The 20,411-nt window shown below is 35.8% G+C and overlaps 1 protein-coding gene across 7 annotated transcripts in view; it reads right to left on the bottom strand.

The window, feature by feature from the left end:
- CHL1 (cell adhesion molecule L1 like) overlaps positions 1 to 20,411 on the bottom strand; it is a 199,178-nt gene that overhangs the window by 7,476 nt on the left and 171,291 nt on the right. For 5 of the 7 annotated variants that reach the window (XM_019947567.3, XM_019947570.3, XM_073787573.1 and 2 more), the window contains exons 15-25: positions 19,253 to 19,377; positions 16,575 to 16,676; positions 16,200 to 16,397; positions 14,592 to 14,662; positions 9,606 to 9,828; positions 8,251 to 8,366; positions 7,911 to 8,115; positions 7,548 to 7,670; positions 4,744 to 4,923; positions 1,261 to 1,422; positions 489 to 620 (exon numbers count right to left, since the gene is read on the bottom strand). In XM_019947567.3, the coding sequence (XP_019803126.1) occupies positions 489 to 620; positions 1,261 to 1,422; positions 4,744 to 4,923; positions 7,548 to 7,670; positions 7,911 to 8,115; positions 8,251 to 8,366; positions 9,606 to 9,828; positions 14,592 to 14,662; positions 16,200 to 16,397; positions 16,575 to 16,676; positions 19,253 to 19,377 (1,637 nt within the window). The remainder of the gene's footprint in view (positions 1 to 488; positions 621 to 1,260; positions 1,423 to 4,743; positions 4,924 to 7,547; positions 7,671 to 7,910; positions 8,116 to 8,250; positions 8,367 to 9,605; positions 9,829 to 14,591; positions 14,663 to 16,199; positions 16,398 to 16,574; positions 16,677 to 19,252; positions 19,378 to 20,411) is intronic. The other 2 variants (XM_019947571.3, XM_019947572.3) reach the window with 1 other exon arrangement.

The following is a 20,411-nucleotide window of genomic DNA, read 5'->3' as shown; positions in this document are numbered from 1 at the left end:
ATAAGAAGTGTGTTCCCAGCACTGGTTAAGTTCAACACAGTTGACTAGCAGAGCCAGTACTATTAGAATGGACTAATGCAAAACATCTCTGGGTCATGAATGTGTAGAGAGGCGTACTATAAATGGGTCCTTCTTTAGACATTAAAATATATGTGTGTGACTTAGTAACAGGTCTTACCAACATCTGTGATACTTTACAGATAGAAAATAGAAGCTTGGAAGTATTATATGTCTCCCTAGAGCCTATTTTATATACTAGAAACAAGAAAGCAACCAACTGGAGATAATATTCTAGACCCCACGTATTCCCTTCTGTTAGTTAATATAGGAATTTTTTCCCCCTCTCAGTATACTGTACACCTAATGTTCTAATATCAATTTGACTTAAATGTGTAATTAAAAAAAATTAAAGATGTCTCTGAAGACGGCCCCCGAGAAATTAAAGACAATTTAATAAAATTCAAAGTCATATTAAGAAACAACTTTACCTGAGTACTTTCCACCTTTGTTCCTCTTCACAAAGCAAACAGTCAACAACATTAGGGTGAGAAGAGCAATCGCACACATCAATCCAATAAACCAGCCTTGCGTGGAGATGTCATCATATAAACCAGCATATTCTGTTGTACAAAGAGAAGTCACACGTTGAGCACTAGAAACGGTCTTTGGAATTATGCCCTTCTGGGGAAAATTAAACACCATTTTTAAACGTACAAAATAGCATCAATTTTATTTTTTCCTTGGAGTGACCCTAGAGGGAATGTGATTCGAAGGACATTTCGTTGGGAGAATACTGATAAATCATTTAATCATTTTTTAGAAAGGGCCCTCTCAAATTGCGTTCGATTCTGTGGATGAAAACCAAAGACAGACAGTAGAGACAGATGCAGTTAAATACAGCAGCAACAGCAAGCAAGCAAAAGCACAAGCTGCCCCGGTTACATGCAGGTTGCTATGGAGACGCTGGGGTTTTGGTTGTGGTTTACTTTTGGGTTTCTGTTATTAACACACGTTAATTAGCAGCAGACATTTTTAGGCAACTACTCTGGTAAAAACAATAAGGGATAACTCGGACCTTGGTGAAACATTTTTTGTTTTGACAATTTTCAAATGCTATGCCAAAACAAATGGAAACTACTGTTGTTATAGCTAACATACTTCGTATTTTTATCTTTAATATAGGAAGTATGTAACATTAAATAATCTACAGAACACAGATGTATTGTCTAAGATGGCTCCAAACAGAGTCTCATTTCTCACCTCTCCCTCTTGTCTCAATTACATCTTCAAAAATGCTATTGTTATCAACCCAATTCTTAGTCAATAGGCGAACTATATGTTCAGCTCCCGGCTCAAATGTCTCTACTGGGTGAATCTTTTGAGTAAGATTTACTCCTTCTGATATCTTCCCGACACGTTTACCTAAGAAACGTACACAGTTAAATCATACGAATTGTCATCACTGAAAAGTAGGACATGAAAAGTAAAAAAGTATTGTTATTTGAGATGAATAAGAGAGCCCTTTGTAGCATTGTTTTCCTCAGTTTCTGAATTATCAGAAGATGAAGAAAAGCAACGTTTCAAGATTTTCTTTTTTAATATGCTGATATGGAGTAAATGAAATGAACTGATTCATGTCCTTTTAAGACGATGCACTTACTTATTAATGAAGTGATACTATAAATCCACCTGGTCATATGAATGGTTTAAAACCAAACACAGACTTCAAAAAACTATACAATGTCATCAGTTGCAATTTGGACTTTCACAAACCTAGCAGGGACGGAATATGGCAATTTTGGCTTATAAGAAAGCATATGGCATCAAAGTCTTAACTCTGTATTATTACTTCTTTTTGCTTTGGTTGTCTTCATAAATATTGGTGGAATAGCATCACAGTATGCTCATATATTAAATATTTGAAAATTGTAGGAACTTAAGCTACATAAAAGTGCAGGTTTACAGGTACATTTAAATGAAATGCATTGAGATTTTCAAAGTGAGAAATTTACACGTTTCAAGAGAAACGTGAATATGTCAATATATTAATTGTAGAATATCAGTAGCAGATAAAAATATGACTCAAGTGTCATTAAAATATACATTTAATGTCTAATACTATAACAAAATACCTAAAATATTTTTCCTTTTGATCCATACTTTTGCTAAGAATTAACTCAATTAAATAAATGTAAACCAAGAAATGTTAACAAGTTATTTGAAAATGAAATATATTCCATGTTGAGAATATTAGGAGTCATTACACTGTTTTAAGTGAGAATGTGTCACACGTTAAAATTTAGTTACAACTTTTCACCACAGAGTAAAAATTGATTAAATAGTTACTGATAACACAAGGAGCGTTAAAAAATGGCACCATGGGAAAAATAAGACCAGTTATATTAGCTGAAGAAAGCCTTCAAGATTGAGCACCATTGAAACAAAACACAATTAATTTTGCCCTTGAAAAACAGAAATTTAGTGTTACATTAAGTAGCGCAAGCTTTTGAAAAATAGAGCAAAGCAAGTGTTTTATTCAAACCAGTAATGACACAAAAAAGAATATTTCTGATTAACTCCATTTTTTCCCCCAGTTAGATTATGGAATGTGAGCCACCTGAAACTCAGAGTGACAACGAGAAAATGATGGGGGACAAAAATGCTTGTGTATCAAATCCCACTCTGATTTAATGCCAGATGACCTTAAAATGTGCCATCTATGCAAAGAGAAGAAAGATACACAGAAATAATTCCAATTTGCACAGAAGTTATCATTTTTAGAGTATTTAGTGATAGCAAGATGGATTTCCTCAATAGAAGTATATATATATATATATATATTATTTTTTCTCTTTTTCTCAAAGATCATGCTGAAATTGAGTGGCAGAAGGAGATTACAGTTTCTTTCCTGTAAATATGGCAAGATAGGCCTATAGAAGAAAAATCAGTGTCAACTAGGGAAGGGGACAGTATCTGAAAATGCAGGATCCTGAAAAAGAGCACAAACATACTAGTAAGAAACATTTTCAAATTACAATACATGAGTGAAGAAATCTGCTGTAAAACACTCAAGCACATTAGTTATATCTTTAATTTGCAGAAAAGATGTAGCGTCATTTATAAAGCCACATAAACAGCATTTTCTACCCTCTGAAAAGAGTTTGTCAAACATAAACACAACCAAGCCCAAATTCTCCAAATATTTCCATAGATACTAGAATGCCTAACTATTGTCAGGCAATTTTGTGAATTTCTTTTCTTACATGCTTCAAATTGGCAGGAATGGGATTAGCATTTCTGACACAGACTATGGTCTTGGTCTTAAAAAACAACCACCCTCTCCATGCCCTAAATTCTGATTTAGAAAATACGAAAGTTGCATGTTTACATGACCACTATTCTGACTGACTTTCTTTGTGTTGAACACTTGATATCCGTTTGAACTCTTGAGAAAGAAGAACCTTTTAGTTACTAGAAAGTTTTCAATCACCATCTTTAAATCTACCTCTTAGGAGTAAGTAAATGAGTTCTTCATTTCACGTGGTGTCTAATCCATCCTTGGGAATAACTTGTGGGTTTTTGGGGAGAAACCATTTTGAATATATACATATATATTTTTTCCCCATAAAAGGGAGTTTGGAGTATTTAGGGAGTCTGAGGAAAACATAAGCTCTTCATTATTTAGCTACAGTAGGAACAAAATGAGAGGAAGAAACAAACTGACAATAAAGGTCACAGCATAACCATTCACACAAACCCATTGATTTTATACTGATTCACAAACTTCAATACATTTCCATATGTATCTTTTATAAATGATAGACAATTCAATTTTCTTCATTATTATTTTCTCTTTTTCCATAGTCTAAAAATTGGGAAAGCATCAAGAACACATAAATGACACATAAATGACTTATTTGTATTTCCCTTCCTACCATCTCCCTTCCTACCATTTCCCATTTCCTTTTGCCTGCCTCAGATATCCCTCTAAATCTGATGGACTTGAATTCTACACAAGGCCCTCTTTTTAAACTTATTAGTGTGTATATCCATTCCTCCAATCCATTTCCCTTTCTTGTTCTACCTTCTTATTTTCTCTCCTGATGCCCTGTTGATAACATAGAAAGCTTAGTAAAAATACCGCTAAAATCATAATTGGAGAAATAATTTGGGAAGGGAAATGGCCTGAGTTGGGGGAAAAAAAAAAGTGCAATTGCATTAGGAGAATTGTACAAATGAAACCAGAGATTTATGAGCCATTTTCAAGCTAGTTACTTGGCATCAACCAGTAGAGAGTAAACTAAAATTGATATATGAATCAATGTATATATGAGTCATGACATGGAGGTGAAATGTCTTAGATCAGCGTTGCTGATCAGCGTTGCAAAATGTCTACCAGTGCAAGAGGCAAATATTTTCCCGTGTGGAAACATTTCCACAAGAAAAATATCCCTCTACTAATCTTACGAGTAACTTTTTGACCTTATATCCCCCTATTTTAATTAAGCAAAATTATAGTTCCTGACCTTGTATACACTAAGGCTATAGTTTGATTACTGATGTGTAGAAGTTCATACATTGAGGCAATGTGAACTTTAGAAACAAGATAAATTCTCTACGTCAGTGGAAAACAGAAGGTCAGACAGATTGAGATCACAATCATTTCTAATTTACAGTGACGAGCATGATGCAGCCCTTTCAGAGCAGTTTAAAACATAGCACGCATAAACCTCCTGTACTTACTCCCTTCTCCTAACGTGGAGCTTTCCTCGGTGATGGGTTTTCCACAGCCCTTTGAAGTGCAAGCCCTCAAGTAGAACTTGTACTTGGTAGTTGCATTGAGGTTTGAGAGACGCCAGCTGGGCTTTGATGGAGTTGTAATGTTGATATCATTTAGTTCTCCAATCTCATAGGTGTCATTTACTAAAGAAATAAACAGGCATATCAACGGCTCAAATTTCACAGCCTTAACCATTCAAGTTATGTTGTCTCTTATTTTTGCTTCTATGTACGCTTGTGGTCTGCAAGATATTATCTTAATTATTCAGAGCTATCAACTTACTTAATTCTCTGAGGTAGGTGTAATTATTATAATGTATTATACATGAGAAAATTAAGGTCTAGCAACAATAAACACCTTGCCTAGACCTAGAGCCACTAACCGGCAAACTGGGATTTGAATCCAAACTACAGCCTTTTAACTCCAGAGCCCATGTTCTTAATCACTATGCCATACTGGAAAATCACTCCAGCTTTACCACATCTATTTAAAATGATGAACTTTCCCCCATTATTATATTTTCATTGAACCCTTAAGTATTTTTTAATCTCCCTCTGGTGTGATAATTTGGACAATAATCTACATGAGTCTTCTATAGTTTCTGGTTTAATACGTGGCACCAAATCAGTACTCACATATGTAGACTCAAGAAACTGATAAATTACATATTTTTAAATATCTACTGTATACTAAGCACTATGTAAAGTCATATATGGAAAAAGATGATTTAGATAGTGCCTTTCAAAGAATCTGCCACATAGCAAGATCATGATAGTTGTGCAAGGGCACAAAGTACTGTAAGATTGCCGTAAGAATAATACAAGAGATGAAATGGTACCAAAACTGTGCAGCCATTAGTGGTAAGAAAACGACTAGAATAAACACTCTTGACGCTCAGTCCAAGAGACCATAAAAAAATACATTTACTCTTTAACATAAAAATGCCTCCATTGGTCTATATAATGCAACGATATGAATGGAAATGAAAAAGAAACTAATAATCCAAACACAGGAAAGAAGAAAGTAAAATAATCACCATTTGTAGATTATTGGAGAGCATTCCTGTAAAATACCACCAATCAATTGAAAAACTACCACAGTCAACGTAAGAATTCAGGAAAGTACAGAGAGAGCTCTCATATACACACTCGACAACTATTTAGAACATATAAGAGCCACAAAAATATATAAGCCACCTAAAAATATTTCAATCACTTAATATTAATAGAGAGCAGAATAAGTATATAATCATATCATTTTATTAAAAAATCCACATATCAAGTAGTACAGTAACCACTGCAATTGTTACTATTTCAGCCTTTTCTCTATATATTCTAAGAACTTGTTTTAAAAATAAATTTATATATTATATACAGATCAGCATGAAGGTTAGAATTTAATGTTGAGTTTCTTCATTATGAGGATAAAGATAAGGCATATCTTTATCAAGCAAAGTGACATTTGGAAAGTCTTCAAATATTTCTTCAGTGCTTTCTACATGTTTGAAATCCAGTTCATGGCATAGTGTAGGCTTTACAGTTCAGCACCTAGAATGACTGAGCTGGGTCTGAATCCTTGTGTAACACTTATTTTACTGCACAGCTCTCTGTAAGTGAGCCCTATATGCTTCTCGTCCATAAAGTAGTGATGGTACATACCTCATAGATTTCCTCTTTTAATGAAAAAAAAATGCAGGGAGAATTCTTAGTACTTACTGATCCTGCTATATACCAAACACTCAAAGACCCTAAAATGCTGCCTCTATTAGGGTTATGGCTGTATCCATTTAATCATAGGTACCTAAAACAGAATAGGCCATCAGAAGCTAAAGCTGGTACCTGACCTGAATTGCTGCAAGCCTTGAACTGACTGATGGCAGTTCAGGGCTATGATCAAGTTGACTTTTGCAAGCAGTGTAGACTGGGTTTCTATAGTCCTGGTGTTTTTTTTGTTTAGGAATTCATGTCTTCAAAGTTTAAATTTTTTCCATGAGCTCAGTCCCCTAATTTCCATTTTGCGATGATGCCTAGATTTGAAAACTATTGAAGATGGGAGGCGTTATGATTAAAATGAGCTGATTTCATCTAAACATGTTTGTTTGATTTTTTTTAACCTAACGGCACAGCAGCATAGGGGGAGAGCCTAGGGTAATGGTCCAAAGACAGCTTCTTGTTTCTCTCAATATTACATGACTGTACCACTGGGCTACCAATAGAGGATTCTCAAATACAAATAGATGCAGGGTTGAGATTGGAAACATGCACCAGAGACAGAACAGGCAGTGTAGTGTGGAAGTTAGTGTGCTTTGAATCTCCACTACGTCATTAAGTTTTTCTTTGCGTATCTCCTAATGCTCAAAGCCTCTTATATATACGTACTAAATGCATGTTTTCTGGTACCTATTAACATACTGCTTTTCTTCTAAAACAGGAATTGGCAAACCTTTCCGAAAAGGACTAGATTGTAAATATTTTAGCCTTTGTGGGCTATGCAATCTTTGTGGCAACTACTCAGCTTTGCCACTTTAGTGAGAAAGCAGCTATAGACAAATTTAAGTGAGTGGACATGGCCGTGTTGCAATAAAACGTTCTTTATACAAACAGGCAGCAGGCTGGATTTGGTCTGCCAGCCGGTTTACAAACCCTGTGCTGTAAAGGAAGTATGCCAGCTTACAAACCATGAATTGGATTCTCAGCATGGTAAACCAAGTACGCAACCAGGAAAAATGAAACATTACTAGGCAAATCCAGTTCAAATATGTACTTACTTATCTGGTACTGTAATAGATAGCCAGTTAAGTTTCCATTTAATTTCTTAGGTAGTCCCCAGGATAAAGTGGCAGTGTCTTTATCAACTTTGATGACCTTGAGAAAAGTTGGCTTTTCAGGTACTGGAAAACACAAGGTCAACAACAGACACTCATAAATTGGTAAATTTCTTTTAAAAAATTACAGTTTATTAAATTGAGAAGCTAACTCATATGACGTAAAGTACAGATTAACTAATAAGGGAGGAAATGTCTTGGCCATTGGGATATTTACTTGGTTATTTATTTTAAATTGTTATTTATTTAAAAATTGGATATTAAATTTATTAAATACATCGTTATTCTACATCGTTATTCTCTCACCTCCTTCTGGTGTTTGAAATATATAAGGCTCACTCTCTGGACCAGCTCCTTTGGAATTATAGGCTAAGACTGTTAAGTGAAATTCACTAAAGGCATCTAGGGAAGGAACCATTCCATAGTTTCTTTGTCCTGAAAATCTCAGAATGTTTACTTCTTTAGGATATGTTCTTCCATCCAACAGACTTTTTGTTTTCCACCAATTTACCTGCAATGAAAATAGGAACGCTTTAACACATCAGCCGTGGTGACACATTCTCTTTTGGCTTCTTCTGGAATCAGTTCTTATTTACAGGAAATCTATTAATTCCACAGTGAGAAGAAGAAAATCTATGATAAAAACCTGATATCCTTTCAGATGTCCATGTACTCTTTCCTTTGGAATTGTTGACCAAGTAACTTTAACTAATGTGCTGTTTATCACATCCACCCCATGGATCACTGGAGCTGTATCAGGATCTGTTAAGCACATAAGAAGGATTAGCTTTCAGTAATCTCCAAGCACGATCATTAAGATCATTTCCAAAAGGTGATCTTTCATGTTTTTTAATCTGAGGAAAACACTTGTCTCAAATCAATTGCAAATGGAACCAAGAGTTTCTCATTACAGAAGAGTTTCAGGGTCCAAATAGGTTTCTAGAGAAGAGGAGAGCCTGGACCACACTGAGAAAAGCCCCCCTTCAGATGGATACAGTGTGGGCAATGTAACTGGAAACACGGGCCAGTAAAATTTTCTGTGGGCATCTGCCTCTGGAAACATGTGAGCTAAATTAATAATATAACTAAAATTACTTGGGAGTTCGATGAATCTAATATTCATAAGAAGAGCTGACATTAATTGAGCATATTCTGTGTGTCAGACACTGTGCTGAGGGCCTATACTGGACTGGCTCACATCATTGTTAGAACCACCCTATAAAGTGGTATTATTATCCCCATTCTACAGGGGAGCTAACTACATGCGAATAAACCAAACCCACCACAGCCAAGACTAATATATTAGTTCACAGTGAGAAGTCCTGTGTAGTGAGAATTTAGGTAGCAGGTGAACTAGACCTTCTTCTATTCTTGGATCAAAATATTACTTTGGATACTGCAAGAACAATGAGAATAACTCCTACCGTGTACAGATTTGGAATGCAGTCTTTCCTTTTTCCAATAATTTATTTGCAGCTGTTATTATGGTATAAATATTTAATAAGATCATATCACCAGTACCTCAAAACTCTGTGTGTGTGTGTGCATGTGCTCACGTGAGATTCCATAGGCAAATCTGGGTGTGCACCTCATCTTCATTAGGAAAGCTCCAGCTCTGAGGCCAGGGTGCGACAGCAGACAGCTATTAGGAAGTCCCTGACAAGTAAGGGTAGATGTGATTGGAAACCTTATGACAGTTATGCTGCTTAACTGTAGGCACTGCTGATTCCAAGTCTTTGATTTTCATGATAGAAATAGCTTTTTTGGGAAACTGAATAAAATTAAACCTTTCAACATTCTTCCTTACCACCCTATACTGACTGATCAACTCTCCTGCGGTCAACCCTGGAGGAGAAACCGTGTGTTGTATGTCTTTTTATCTCCTACAGCTAGTACATCCACTTTGCATGCAGTAGTCGCTCAAAAATATTCATCGACAGAGTGTAATATACTTGAGAGAAACTATTATTAAGTACTTGGGGTTTCAGGTGCACCACTTACAGTCTTCTCCAGAATACAGAATCACTGACTGAGGCTCAGGGCCAGAGCCCAGGTGATTGATGGCTTGGACCTGGACATCATATGGAGCATAGACAGCAGACGTCATCACCCGCAGGGTGTGGTTTGTGACTGTTTCTTCCTCCCACTCCACCGGGGCTCCCTGTGGTTTCCAGGTCACTCTGTACTCCAGTCCAGGTCCATTCTGCTCCATGGGTTTCAGAGGCTGAAACAGAAGGCCACACTCATCTCGTGTGATCACAGATATGCTGAGTCAGAGACACAGAAGCCACCCTAAGTGGCCCAAGAAACGTTGCAATAAAGGTATCATTTCTTGGGAGATCTTCAGTCCCCCTCTTTGGTTTGGAAATACTTGTGAAAAATGTTGTCATTCTGTAAATTTAACCTTGAAAGTTACTCCCTTACCTCCCCAAGTAGAGACTCTCACAATTTAGATGCCTGGATTATGCCTAACAGTTCACATATGAAAGAATTTACTAAGAGATTCCACAGAGGGTTTTAGCTTTTGTTTACACTTTGTTCTATATTCTGTTTTGGTGTTTTTTCCACTCGCAGAGAAGTTGCAGAAATAAAAAGGACATGGCCATGAATTCCAGGGATGTAAATGGGATTTTTTCCATGGCTTTTCAGTCAGAACTCTTTCTACCTGACTCCCTCCATCCTCCTCCATCTTCCTTCCAAGAAAAGAGAGACAGCAAGTAAATATTTTTGAATAACATGCATTTTTATACATTAGTACCCAGAAGATGTACTCCTCTCTACAATAAAATATTTCCCCAGCTCCTTGCCCATTCTCTTTCTATTTCTTTTATGAGAAAGCGCTTCCCACCCTCCACTTTATTTTGCTGTATAGAAATATATAATGGAAGAATTTCTCATATAGGAATTGGTTATTTCCACTCCAGTTTTTAATCGAACAGTACTTTAATTCAAAAAACATCAATGTGATTTAAACCATCTGTTTAATATCATAAAAATGGGAATGTTCATTTAAGTGAATCAGTTACACAGAATACATTAAAAATGTGATTTTAGTCATAGATTTATAAGGGTCACTTATATAAATAGTAGTTTTGTCTGTATATGCAAGTGATTCAATAATATCATATATAGTGTTCTTACAGAATTTACAATGCTTCTGGACTCAGTCTGCTTTACTAAAATACTTGTTAGACGGATTGGATGGAATTAAGTTGAAAGTATACACTAAATCAGCAAAATAATTTTAAGTCTAAGCTTATTCCAGGGCGAATACTTAAATTAGCTAGGAGGAAAAAATATCAAAACAAAAACTTCCTGAGATTTTCATAGTCATTGTTTATGTTTTGCTTTCCAAGTTTTGCCCCAAGATATCTTCTACTCTCATATAGATATAAATTCACTGGAGGCTTTAGCATTGCCTGGATAAATCAGGCCACAAGCTTTTAGTTCCATACTACAATCTGCAATTACAATTTCCTTTAGTCCCAAGTGACAATAAATGTGTACAAATACTATTATTCAATTTACACGTTTTGCTTCAAGAAAGATAGTTACATTTGATAAAGCTCTCTGGAAAAACTTAAAACTAACTGTGCCACCAGAGGCAACACTTTTAAGAAAAATCTTACCTAAATCGCCAGCCTCCTTGGTGCCTAGGCTCCCAAAGAAACTGCAGGAATACTTCGTATTTGGCTTTCAGACAGTGGACAGCAAAACCTCAGCAAATTCTCAGATAGGTCCCCACTAAAGATAACAGACCAGAGGAGCAATACGGAGCCAGGGAGGTGACTGGTAGGTAAAGACCACCAGCCTCCCCTCTGCTCATGAAGCTGCTCGGAAGGAAGGAATCTCTATAAAAGAGGTTCTTAACTTGATGGCTAGGCATCTCTAGATGGGGTCCATGAGTGCCCTTCAAAGGGTCTGAAAAGCCGTGAAACTGTTAGGAAAACTTTCTATGTATAACTTTCTAGAGCAAAACTATACTTCTATCGTATTTTCAAAGAGATCTATGAACAAAGCAAAGGTTATAATGACTCATCTAGAAACTGGACGGATTTTCTGTACTGCCTAAATTCATTTGAAAGGTGGTGGACTTTCTTATTATACTTGCAGTAGAAATAATAAATCCTAGGTCCTTTAGGAGTGAAACAACTTGGCTTTGATCATATAATCAGGTAACTGAAGCAGTTCCTATTTCCCGAACATTAGTGAATTGGGTTTTTGTTTGTTTGTTTGTTTTGTTTTTGTTCATCTGTTTTCTGGAGTCTTTGAGATTAGAAATTTGCTATTTTATAGAAGTTCAAATTTAACATAAATAAATTTACATCTAAGAACAAAGGGAAAAGTCAAGCAAGACTCATCATGGTATAATTATTTAACCAATCAGGGTGCAGGGGGCTCTTTTTCTGTTTTGAGGGATAGGAATATTATCATTTTTTAACACTTAAAACATGTGAGTGAGTCATGACCTACCTAATATAAGAGAAGTGAATCTTAGAAGATAATGCTAACTAAAAAGACTAGTTCTATCCGTAAGTTCAAATTTAATACATTAAAAAAATTTTGTATCCTTAATATTTAATGTGACACATTTATAAAGATAATTCATATATAATAGAACATGAGCTAAATAAAATAAACTGAAATTCATTTTTGACTGTAATATAAGGTTCACCCATTCAATGAGTAAATGCATATTCATTAACAAGCTACATACAAAAGTCTGTATATTATTTTCCTCCACTGAATTTTTCAAAATGGTATTGTTTTATTTCTCATGTATTTGCTTATCGTCTGTCTCTCCAACTAGATTATACATTCCAGGAGAACAAAGACTTTTTTTTAATTGCCATAAATAAACCAAGGACCTCATAATACATTGCTTTTATTCATATTTAATGCTAAAAAGAAAACATAAAACAAACAAAAATTAGGGACAACTAGTCTGTTCCTATTTAACCCTTTTGTGAAAGTTTTTTTTTTTTTTTTTAAACAAATTGGTTCTCTCTGGTCATTATCTTGTAGACAGGAATTATTTTGTGAGTCAGTCTTTGGATGGGATCTGGTAATACGTTCACAGTGTGCGCTTGTCAACTTGGGGAATTATCTGGCATTTAACTCCTTTTTACACGATAATCGATGCAAAACAGTAACTGATGAGTAAATGTACTTAAACTTCACTGGTTGTGCTTAGAGTTGTTAGATCTCTGACATTTCAAAATGATATGAAACACAATGGAATATATTATGAATATAATTGTCAACATAGTTCCAAATCTGAGTACTTTCTTCCTTTGGTCAATTAATTATTAAATTACATGTCATTTACTCTTCAAAGACAAATTGTAAACACTTTCGTGGTATAATCCTATTCTTCCAAGAAGAGAGCATTAGTAATCAGTCTTATATATCTTTGGGGCAGGGGAGAAGAGTGATTTATGAATAAGATCATCAGTAAGAAGGACTGCAGATTCCTGCCCCCTTTTCATTACTGACTCAGGGCATGGCATCTGGATAAGGTCACTAAACTGACAGTCCCAGCTTCTCTGGACAGAATGTCATGCTGATACCCTGGAGCTACTGTAGCCCTCCCAGAGGAGTGGTGAGGATTAAGGAGCTTATGTTAGTGGAAAATGGTATACTTCTTTGAGGATCTAACCTGGTAATGATACACTATTACTGTCATCTAATCAATCAGTTATATCATCTCTCTTACAGAAATTTCCATGGAATTTAAAAGAAGAAGTGATACTCTAAAAGAATAAGATACTACCATAATCTCAAATTCTAAATTAAATAATCATCAGGACAATGTGGTAGCAGCTATTTATGGCCACATATTCAAGAAAATAATAATATTCTTGAATATATTTAGTCTCTGTATATTACCAATTTTTGTTTCAAATGTGTAAAACTTAATTTCACTGAAATGGGAATAAAGGGTTAGTTCTGACGTAAAATTACTGACTCCATATTTTGCAGGTATGGGCAATGTTGTCATATAAGACCAATATATGATGAAGAAAAAAGGAAATCAAACTTTGTACATTCTAAAATTATTCAGAAAATCACATCTGAAATGAGGTGTGGAAATAAATTAATATATTCCAGCATACATTCAAAAATGTTTGTAAAATTCAATGAATTCAATGTCAGAAAACTGTTATTAATCAGAATCTTTGGATGGGAATCTACTTTCAAGTAAGTTAAAATACTTGTTCATCAAACATGTCAAATAGAAGGGGAAAACAGCTTTCCACTATTACAGAAGAAATTTAGAAATGACATTCAAAAAAATTAAAGTCATCTGAGCAGATATAAGATTTTATGCCAAATTCAAGGAGGAAAGTCTATTTTAATAACTTTTAACAGAGATGTATATAAAGAGAAAATGAGTAGGGTTTGAAATCCAAAGATATTCATGTTGAAATCCTAGCTCTGTTGATTTCTAGTTGTGTGGTGATGGGCCAGTCTATCTATCAGCCTGGACCTCAGTTTCTGTATCTAGAACAGAGTATTAATGATGCTCTCTTGATAACACTGTTCTCAGAATTTGAAATGAGTATGCAAAATGCCTAATAGTGCTTAGTAAGTGGTGACTATTCCTTGCGAGTCATCCTTTTGATATGAATAATCTTTATTAGCCTATGTACCAAAATTTACCGAAAGACTTTCAGTATTTCTTTGAATGGGAGACGATTTAGAATATTGGTAATAAAAATATTAGGAATTGTAAACTTTGGGGGATGGATTATAACGAAATCAACCTGTGTAACCTTTCTTCAATTATCTACCACTGTTAAACTCTATTTCACAACATTCTAATCATGATGATCTTTAAAATATACAAATAAAATATTTTTATAAAATATACAAATCTTAGCCCTTTGTTCTTAAAAGATATTATTCTATCATCATACTTAGCATGCGGACCTAAAAAAAGGAAAAACACACAAAGGTAATAAATAACACAGAAAGAATTCTCACCTCCCATTTGATAATCATTTCCTTGGGTTGAGAAGCTTGAACCCTTATGTTTTGTGGATTCTTGTCTGGAGCTGAAAAATTACAAGTATTAAAATTACTTTTTCCCACTGTATGGTCCATAGATAAATCATCATATCATCCCTCCTCCCACAAAAAACAGATTTTTAAAAACTTTGATTATATTTGTTTATTTCTATCTGGCCCAGTTTGAAAAAAGACTTACGGCAGTTTTCTTTTTTTCCCCAGCTGTACTGAGATATAATTGGCACATAACATTGTGTAAGTTAACACAATGTTAAGGTGTACAACATAATGATTTTAGAATGTATATATATCACATATATATAATATTTATATGTGTATATTGTGAAATGATCACCACAATAATGTTAGTTAACACATCTGTCATCTCACATAAGGCAGCTTTGAAATATATATTTTACTTCAGGGAGTAAAATCGTGTTCATGGAGTGATATAGTGATTATTCAATGGAGAGTGGAAGGTTTTCTTTACCTGTCTTCATTTTAACCCTGCTCTTTAAATTTTAAACCTGCTTTTAAAAATCTAAACCCACTATTAAAATATACATTTTTAGTTTTAAATCTGCTTTACTTTTTCTATTAGAATTATTGTTAGAAATTTTGCTGTGAATATTTGCCTCTAAGTGAATAAAATTAAAGATCATGTATTAATATCAACAGCCAAGTTTTAGGGGCATCAAATAGGGAACAGCAGTTAACGTGCCCATGAAATATATTCAGATGGATCCATTTTATAAAAAAGGGCTAAGTATGGAGTTTAGTGCCAAGATGAATTTATACTAAAATCATACAAGTACCTGATTCAGTTATTATCTCCCCTTGATTTTTCTCAATCCTAAAAGGGAATTCTATCCTAGCATATTTATTTCAGCCAGAGGAAAAAAAACCAGGCTATGACCACATTGATAACCAATCCCAATTCAGTAATACAAATGTCAGCGCTGTCATTATTTTTTTGGTTTATAACATTATGTAAGTCTCATTCTTACAATATTATAGTTTGAATTCTGTATACACTACTACAGCATGCTCATTCTTGAGAATTTTTTTAAAAAGCATCTTGGGAATTTAGATAGGTATTAGATATTCGTTTAGCTATTGAGATACAAAAATACACTAAATGGATAAAATTAATGACACTAGATGCAATGAAAATTTAACAAGCTGCCTATAACATGTCAAATGTTTTATTTCAGGAAGTTGAAATGAGGAGAAAAATAAAGAGAGAAAGTTGACTTTCTCCCTATATACTGAACTTCGATTTAGAACTTACTTTATGGTACCTGATTTTAACACAATACTTAGCTATCAGAAGTTACTCAGAGTAATGCTTGTTCATGTACCTCCTTGTAATATCCTGCTATCTATCAAACATTTACATACGACTTTTGAGACTGATGTACTTTAAATTGTGTGCTGTTAAGTTTACAGAACTATTCAAGCTCTCTACTGGGAGAAATCTAAAATCCTACACCAGGTTATCAATCCTTTCCCTCCCCCACCGCATTTGTTCAAAGATGCGACAGACTAAAACTTGTTAGGAAGTTGAGGTGTGAACTTACATACCTGCTGGGGGTGTTTCATGATGGTCTGATGGCTGGCTAGGCTGGCTTCTCCCTACTTCATTCACGGCTATGACCCTGAACTGGTATCTCACATACGGAGCCAAAGATAACATGACTGTTGTTTCCTCTCCTTGGACTCTAGTCAATTCTTCCCACCTTCCAGGTTCCTCTCTGTTTCCTTCAAATTCTATAATATACTCTGGCAGTAGGAACATAGAAAAACACATTAGAATGGATTGAGAATGTTTAAGTTATACTAAGATTTATATACAATATTAAACATTTTAAAGGATGTTCTAAGGATAACCCACCCTTGGTGGTATTAATGGCTTTAATATTAACTCTGGAAACTACAGTTATCCCAAGTCTTCCCTACCGCTAATATTGCTGTTGTGATCATCTCCAGCCTCCCATGTCAGCCGAACACTTCTGTTCTGTCTTTCAGACAAGTGAAGGTTTTCTGGCGGATCCGGAACATCTGATTAATAATGAAAAATGACGGTGAGGAGAAGGCAGATTATTGCCTTTGTCGATCCCACTTCCTCACTCAGGCACATTGCAAGCCCCCTTCCCCTCGGGGCCCCTGTCTCCACTCTGAACTGCCAAATCTCACCAATCTTTCTGGTTCTATTTCAAATGGAAGGAAGGGTGGGAGGGAGATGCAAGAGAGAGGAGATATGGGGATATATGTATATGTATAGCTGATTTGCTTTGTTATAAAGCAGAAACTAACACACCATTGTAAAGCAATTATACTCCAATAAAGATGTTAAAAAAAAAAAAAACCAAAAAACAAATGCAGCTTCCTTCACATCTGTACATTCCTGCCCTACTGTATTTACCTCACTCTGTGGTGATTCCCAGTTCTCAAGGGGCCATCTTTGACCATCGGCATCAGAATTTTTTTTTTAGGAGTAGTTATTAATGATGAAGATTTCTGGGACCTATTTCTCTGGCTTACTGAAAGAGCTGGGCCCAGGAGTCTGCATTTCTAAACAAATGTCCTGGTAGATATCATGAACAATGAATTTTGAGAAACATGAACTTGATCAAGGAGACCAGTATCTTCCAGCTCATATGCTTCTTTATATGCCTGGTTCATCTCCTGTATGCGACTAAACGGATCTTCCAGAGTAGGAACCATATTTTATTAATTTTTTCACCACCCACAATGCCTTGCACATAAATGTTTTGTGACTAAATAATTAAGTGAAAAATATATTATCACTTCAACCATGCATCTAATTATCATATTAGAGCAATAAATTTAGGCCCTATGACTACAGGAAAATAAGAGAACATGAACTCAGGCTTTCTTTTCTACATGGTTTGGATTTTTATTTTAATTTGTAACAGTGAGTTATCAGTATCTTATAGCAACTTTTATACTCTGTTGGCCTGGAGTTCAGAAGAATAGGAAGGGCGTTTATACTGGAAGAGGAAGATATGGCACTGAATGTTGTGACAGAGACTAGAAAATTGAGTAGGCGATGACAAATTTTAAGTGCTAAAGTACTTGGAAATTTCTGGTACTTTAAAAATAAAAGGAACAGTAAAAAAAAAAGTGATCCCTAATGATCCTAACTTCCAAACTTTGGTTTCAATTCTCCCATGTATTCAAGGACATTCATCTTTTCTCAGAGGAGACAATGAAAGTAGCATCTAATGGGGCCAATAGTAGCATCTTATTTAAGGCCATTTGCTTCGCTTCATTTATCTCACTTAAAATATAGTGGCCATTTGCTTCACTAGGAGAGAACCTGCCTATTTACTCATTTTTCACCAGCCTACCTCAAAAGAGACTGAATTCTTTCCTCTCAGCCTGTACCCATGGTAGGCAACCTACCTGTGAATCCCAGCCACCAAAGCGCTAAAGATACAGATACCTGTTAATAATCAGGATTAATCTAGACATATGGTAAAGGTGTTTAGGCCAAATCAAACCTCTTCTAAGAACTATCAGCAAACTCAAGGAAAACTAAATGGTGCCCACTGAAACAGAACTATGAGAGAAAACTGTAAAAATGTCTTTATCAGTCAGAGTCCCAGCACAGCAGAGAGTAAACAGTTCACACAAGTTAGGGTACTTCAAAGAGATTCTAATCAAGACTCTTTCAAAAGATGTGAGCGGGATATCCAGGGTGGGGGGTGAGGGGTGGGCAGGGCAGTTACTGGAATCCCATCAGAGAGAGCTGTGTGGACAAAGCCTCTGAGAGAATCAGTGACTTTGGCAGAGGGACACACACAGCCAGCCTGCAGGGAGGGATTATCCAGAAAAAACACACTCTCCCCCAACCGCCTCTGCTGCCAGGGCTCCCCGGTGGCTGAACCGAGTGAAAGCTTGAGGGTAGGTGGCTTGTTGGTGTCCACACAGGTCAGGTTTCCAGATTCAGAGAGCTGGTGGACGGTGAATCTGGAAGGGAAACTAGGAGAGCTATCCAACAGATGGTCTAAGAGCTAGCAACATGGGTAACTGCAGGGGTAATTGCATTGATTACACCAGTGAGTTGGGCACATTGTTTTCTAATCAGCATTATTATTTAAAAAAATCAGAGGCCTTTCTTTGCAGAAGAACCCTTGAAGTCCCTCCCTCCCCCTGTTCCTGGGACCCTGGGAGCTGAGCTCGGTCTAGGCCACTGGTTTAGGGCAGGGCCAGTGTTTAATCACCACTGGGCCCCTACCCTGACCCCTCCATGCTAGCCCGTCTCCATTCCTTAGCCACATTTCTCTGTGCACTAGGAAAGTGTAGCTCAAGGGTCCTGGGAACTCAAGCATGCTTCAGTTTTCTTTCTGCTGATAGCATCACCTACCTCCCACCGCTTCTGGCAACATTACCCAAGTAGAGAAAAGAAGTTAAGCGTCAATTAACTTCTTTAGAACCAGAAGAGGCGAAAGCATTCGAAAGTAGGGTCACTCTTTAATTGAAAATTTCAAACTAACAATAAATGTGTACGGGCTTAAATAATCATTGGTTTAATTGCCTAAGAACAGTGGAATTTAATCGGTAATGGAAAAGAACTGAACAAAGATTTCTTTATTCGTTAGTGCACTTACCAAGGACAGTTACTTGAGTCATAGCAGCAGTGCTATCTAGAGCAGTGTGAGCTGAACACGAGTATACACCTTGGTCTTCTACGGTGACATTAGATATAGTCAAATTAGCTCCATCAATAATTATCCTACCAGGAAAAAAGTGAGTCTATGATGAGGATGAAACAAACAGAAACAATAGAAAAGTAATCCTTTCAAAACTAAATATTCCCCATAGAAAGCAATTTAAGGAAGAATTAAAAAAAAAAAAACTTGTCCCATAATGTAAATTTTATTAGAGAATGCCATACTTGAAAACTGGAAGTATTATTCAAGCACACACAAATGTCTACAAGTCATGAAAGGGATCAGGTTGGTTGGTTGGTTGGTTTTTAAATTACCAAATCCAACCATCTGTGATTCATGGGTCAGTGATGGAACCGTCTTGCCTGGTGTGTCTGAAGAGTGTACCATGCCTCACAATAGCTAAGATAAATTTGAGTCATTCTTAAGGTATGTTTAGGGAACCACCTACATAGGATCAACTTGGGTGCTTCTTACAAAGGCAGATTCCTGAATCACACCCCAGTTCTGCAGAACCACAATCTGAGATGAAGTCTGGCAATCTCTATTTTTGACAACTTTCTCTTTTCTCCATCCTTCCACCTCCCACACTGAATGCACTTTAAGATGGGATAAAAAGTGAACTCTGTGACTTATCTGAACAGTAGATGGCAGACTAGTGCTTCTTTTTGCAAATCATTTGGCTTTTTATTATTTGTTCTCTTTTTGCCAATTTGTAATTGAGTTTACTATATGAATTTTTAAAAAATGAATTACACCTTTACCCTATGCTTATGTATTGTTAGCATAACTATTCAAGGATTTTTTAAAAAAATAAAGTTCCATTAAATCTGAGATATATTCACAGCAGTGAGCTATTTAATTGAAATAAACAATGTCTTCCTTGTGGGGAGGGAGGAAAAATCTTAAGTAATTTGGTTTCTTAACATAAAACTCATATAGGCTGCTGAAAAGTTCGAGTTATAGAAAACCAATTAAAACTGTAGTAAAGTCAAACATGGTTCTGCCCTTTGATTATAGACAAAGTCGGCCCCTCCACCAATCACTGAATGATTTGCTAATCAATACTACTTGGTATTGCTAGGCAAGAATCTCACTA

The sequence above is a fragment of the Tursiops truncatus genome, chromosome 10 (genome assembly GCF_011762595.2).
Source record: "Tursiops truncatus isolate mTurTru1 chromosome 10, mTurTru1.mat.Y, whole genome shotgun sequence".
Taxonomy (NCBI): domain Eukaryota; kingdom Metazoa; phylum Chordata; class Mammalia; order Artiodactyla; family Delphinidae; genus Tursiops; species Tursiops truncatus.
This window is presented reverse-complemented; position numbering and strand designations above follow the sequence as displayed.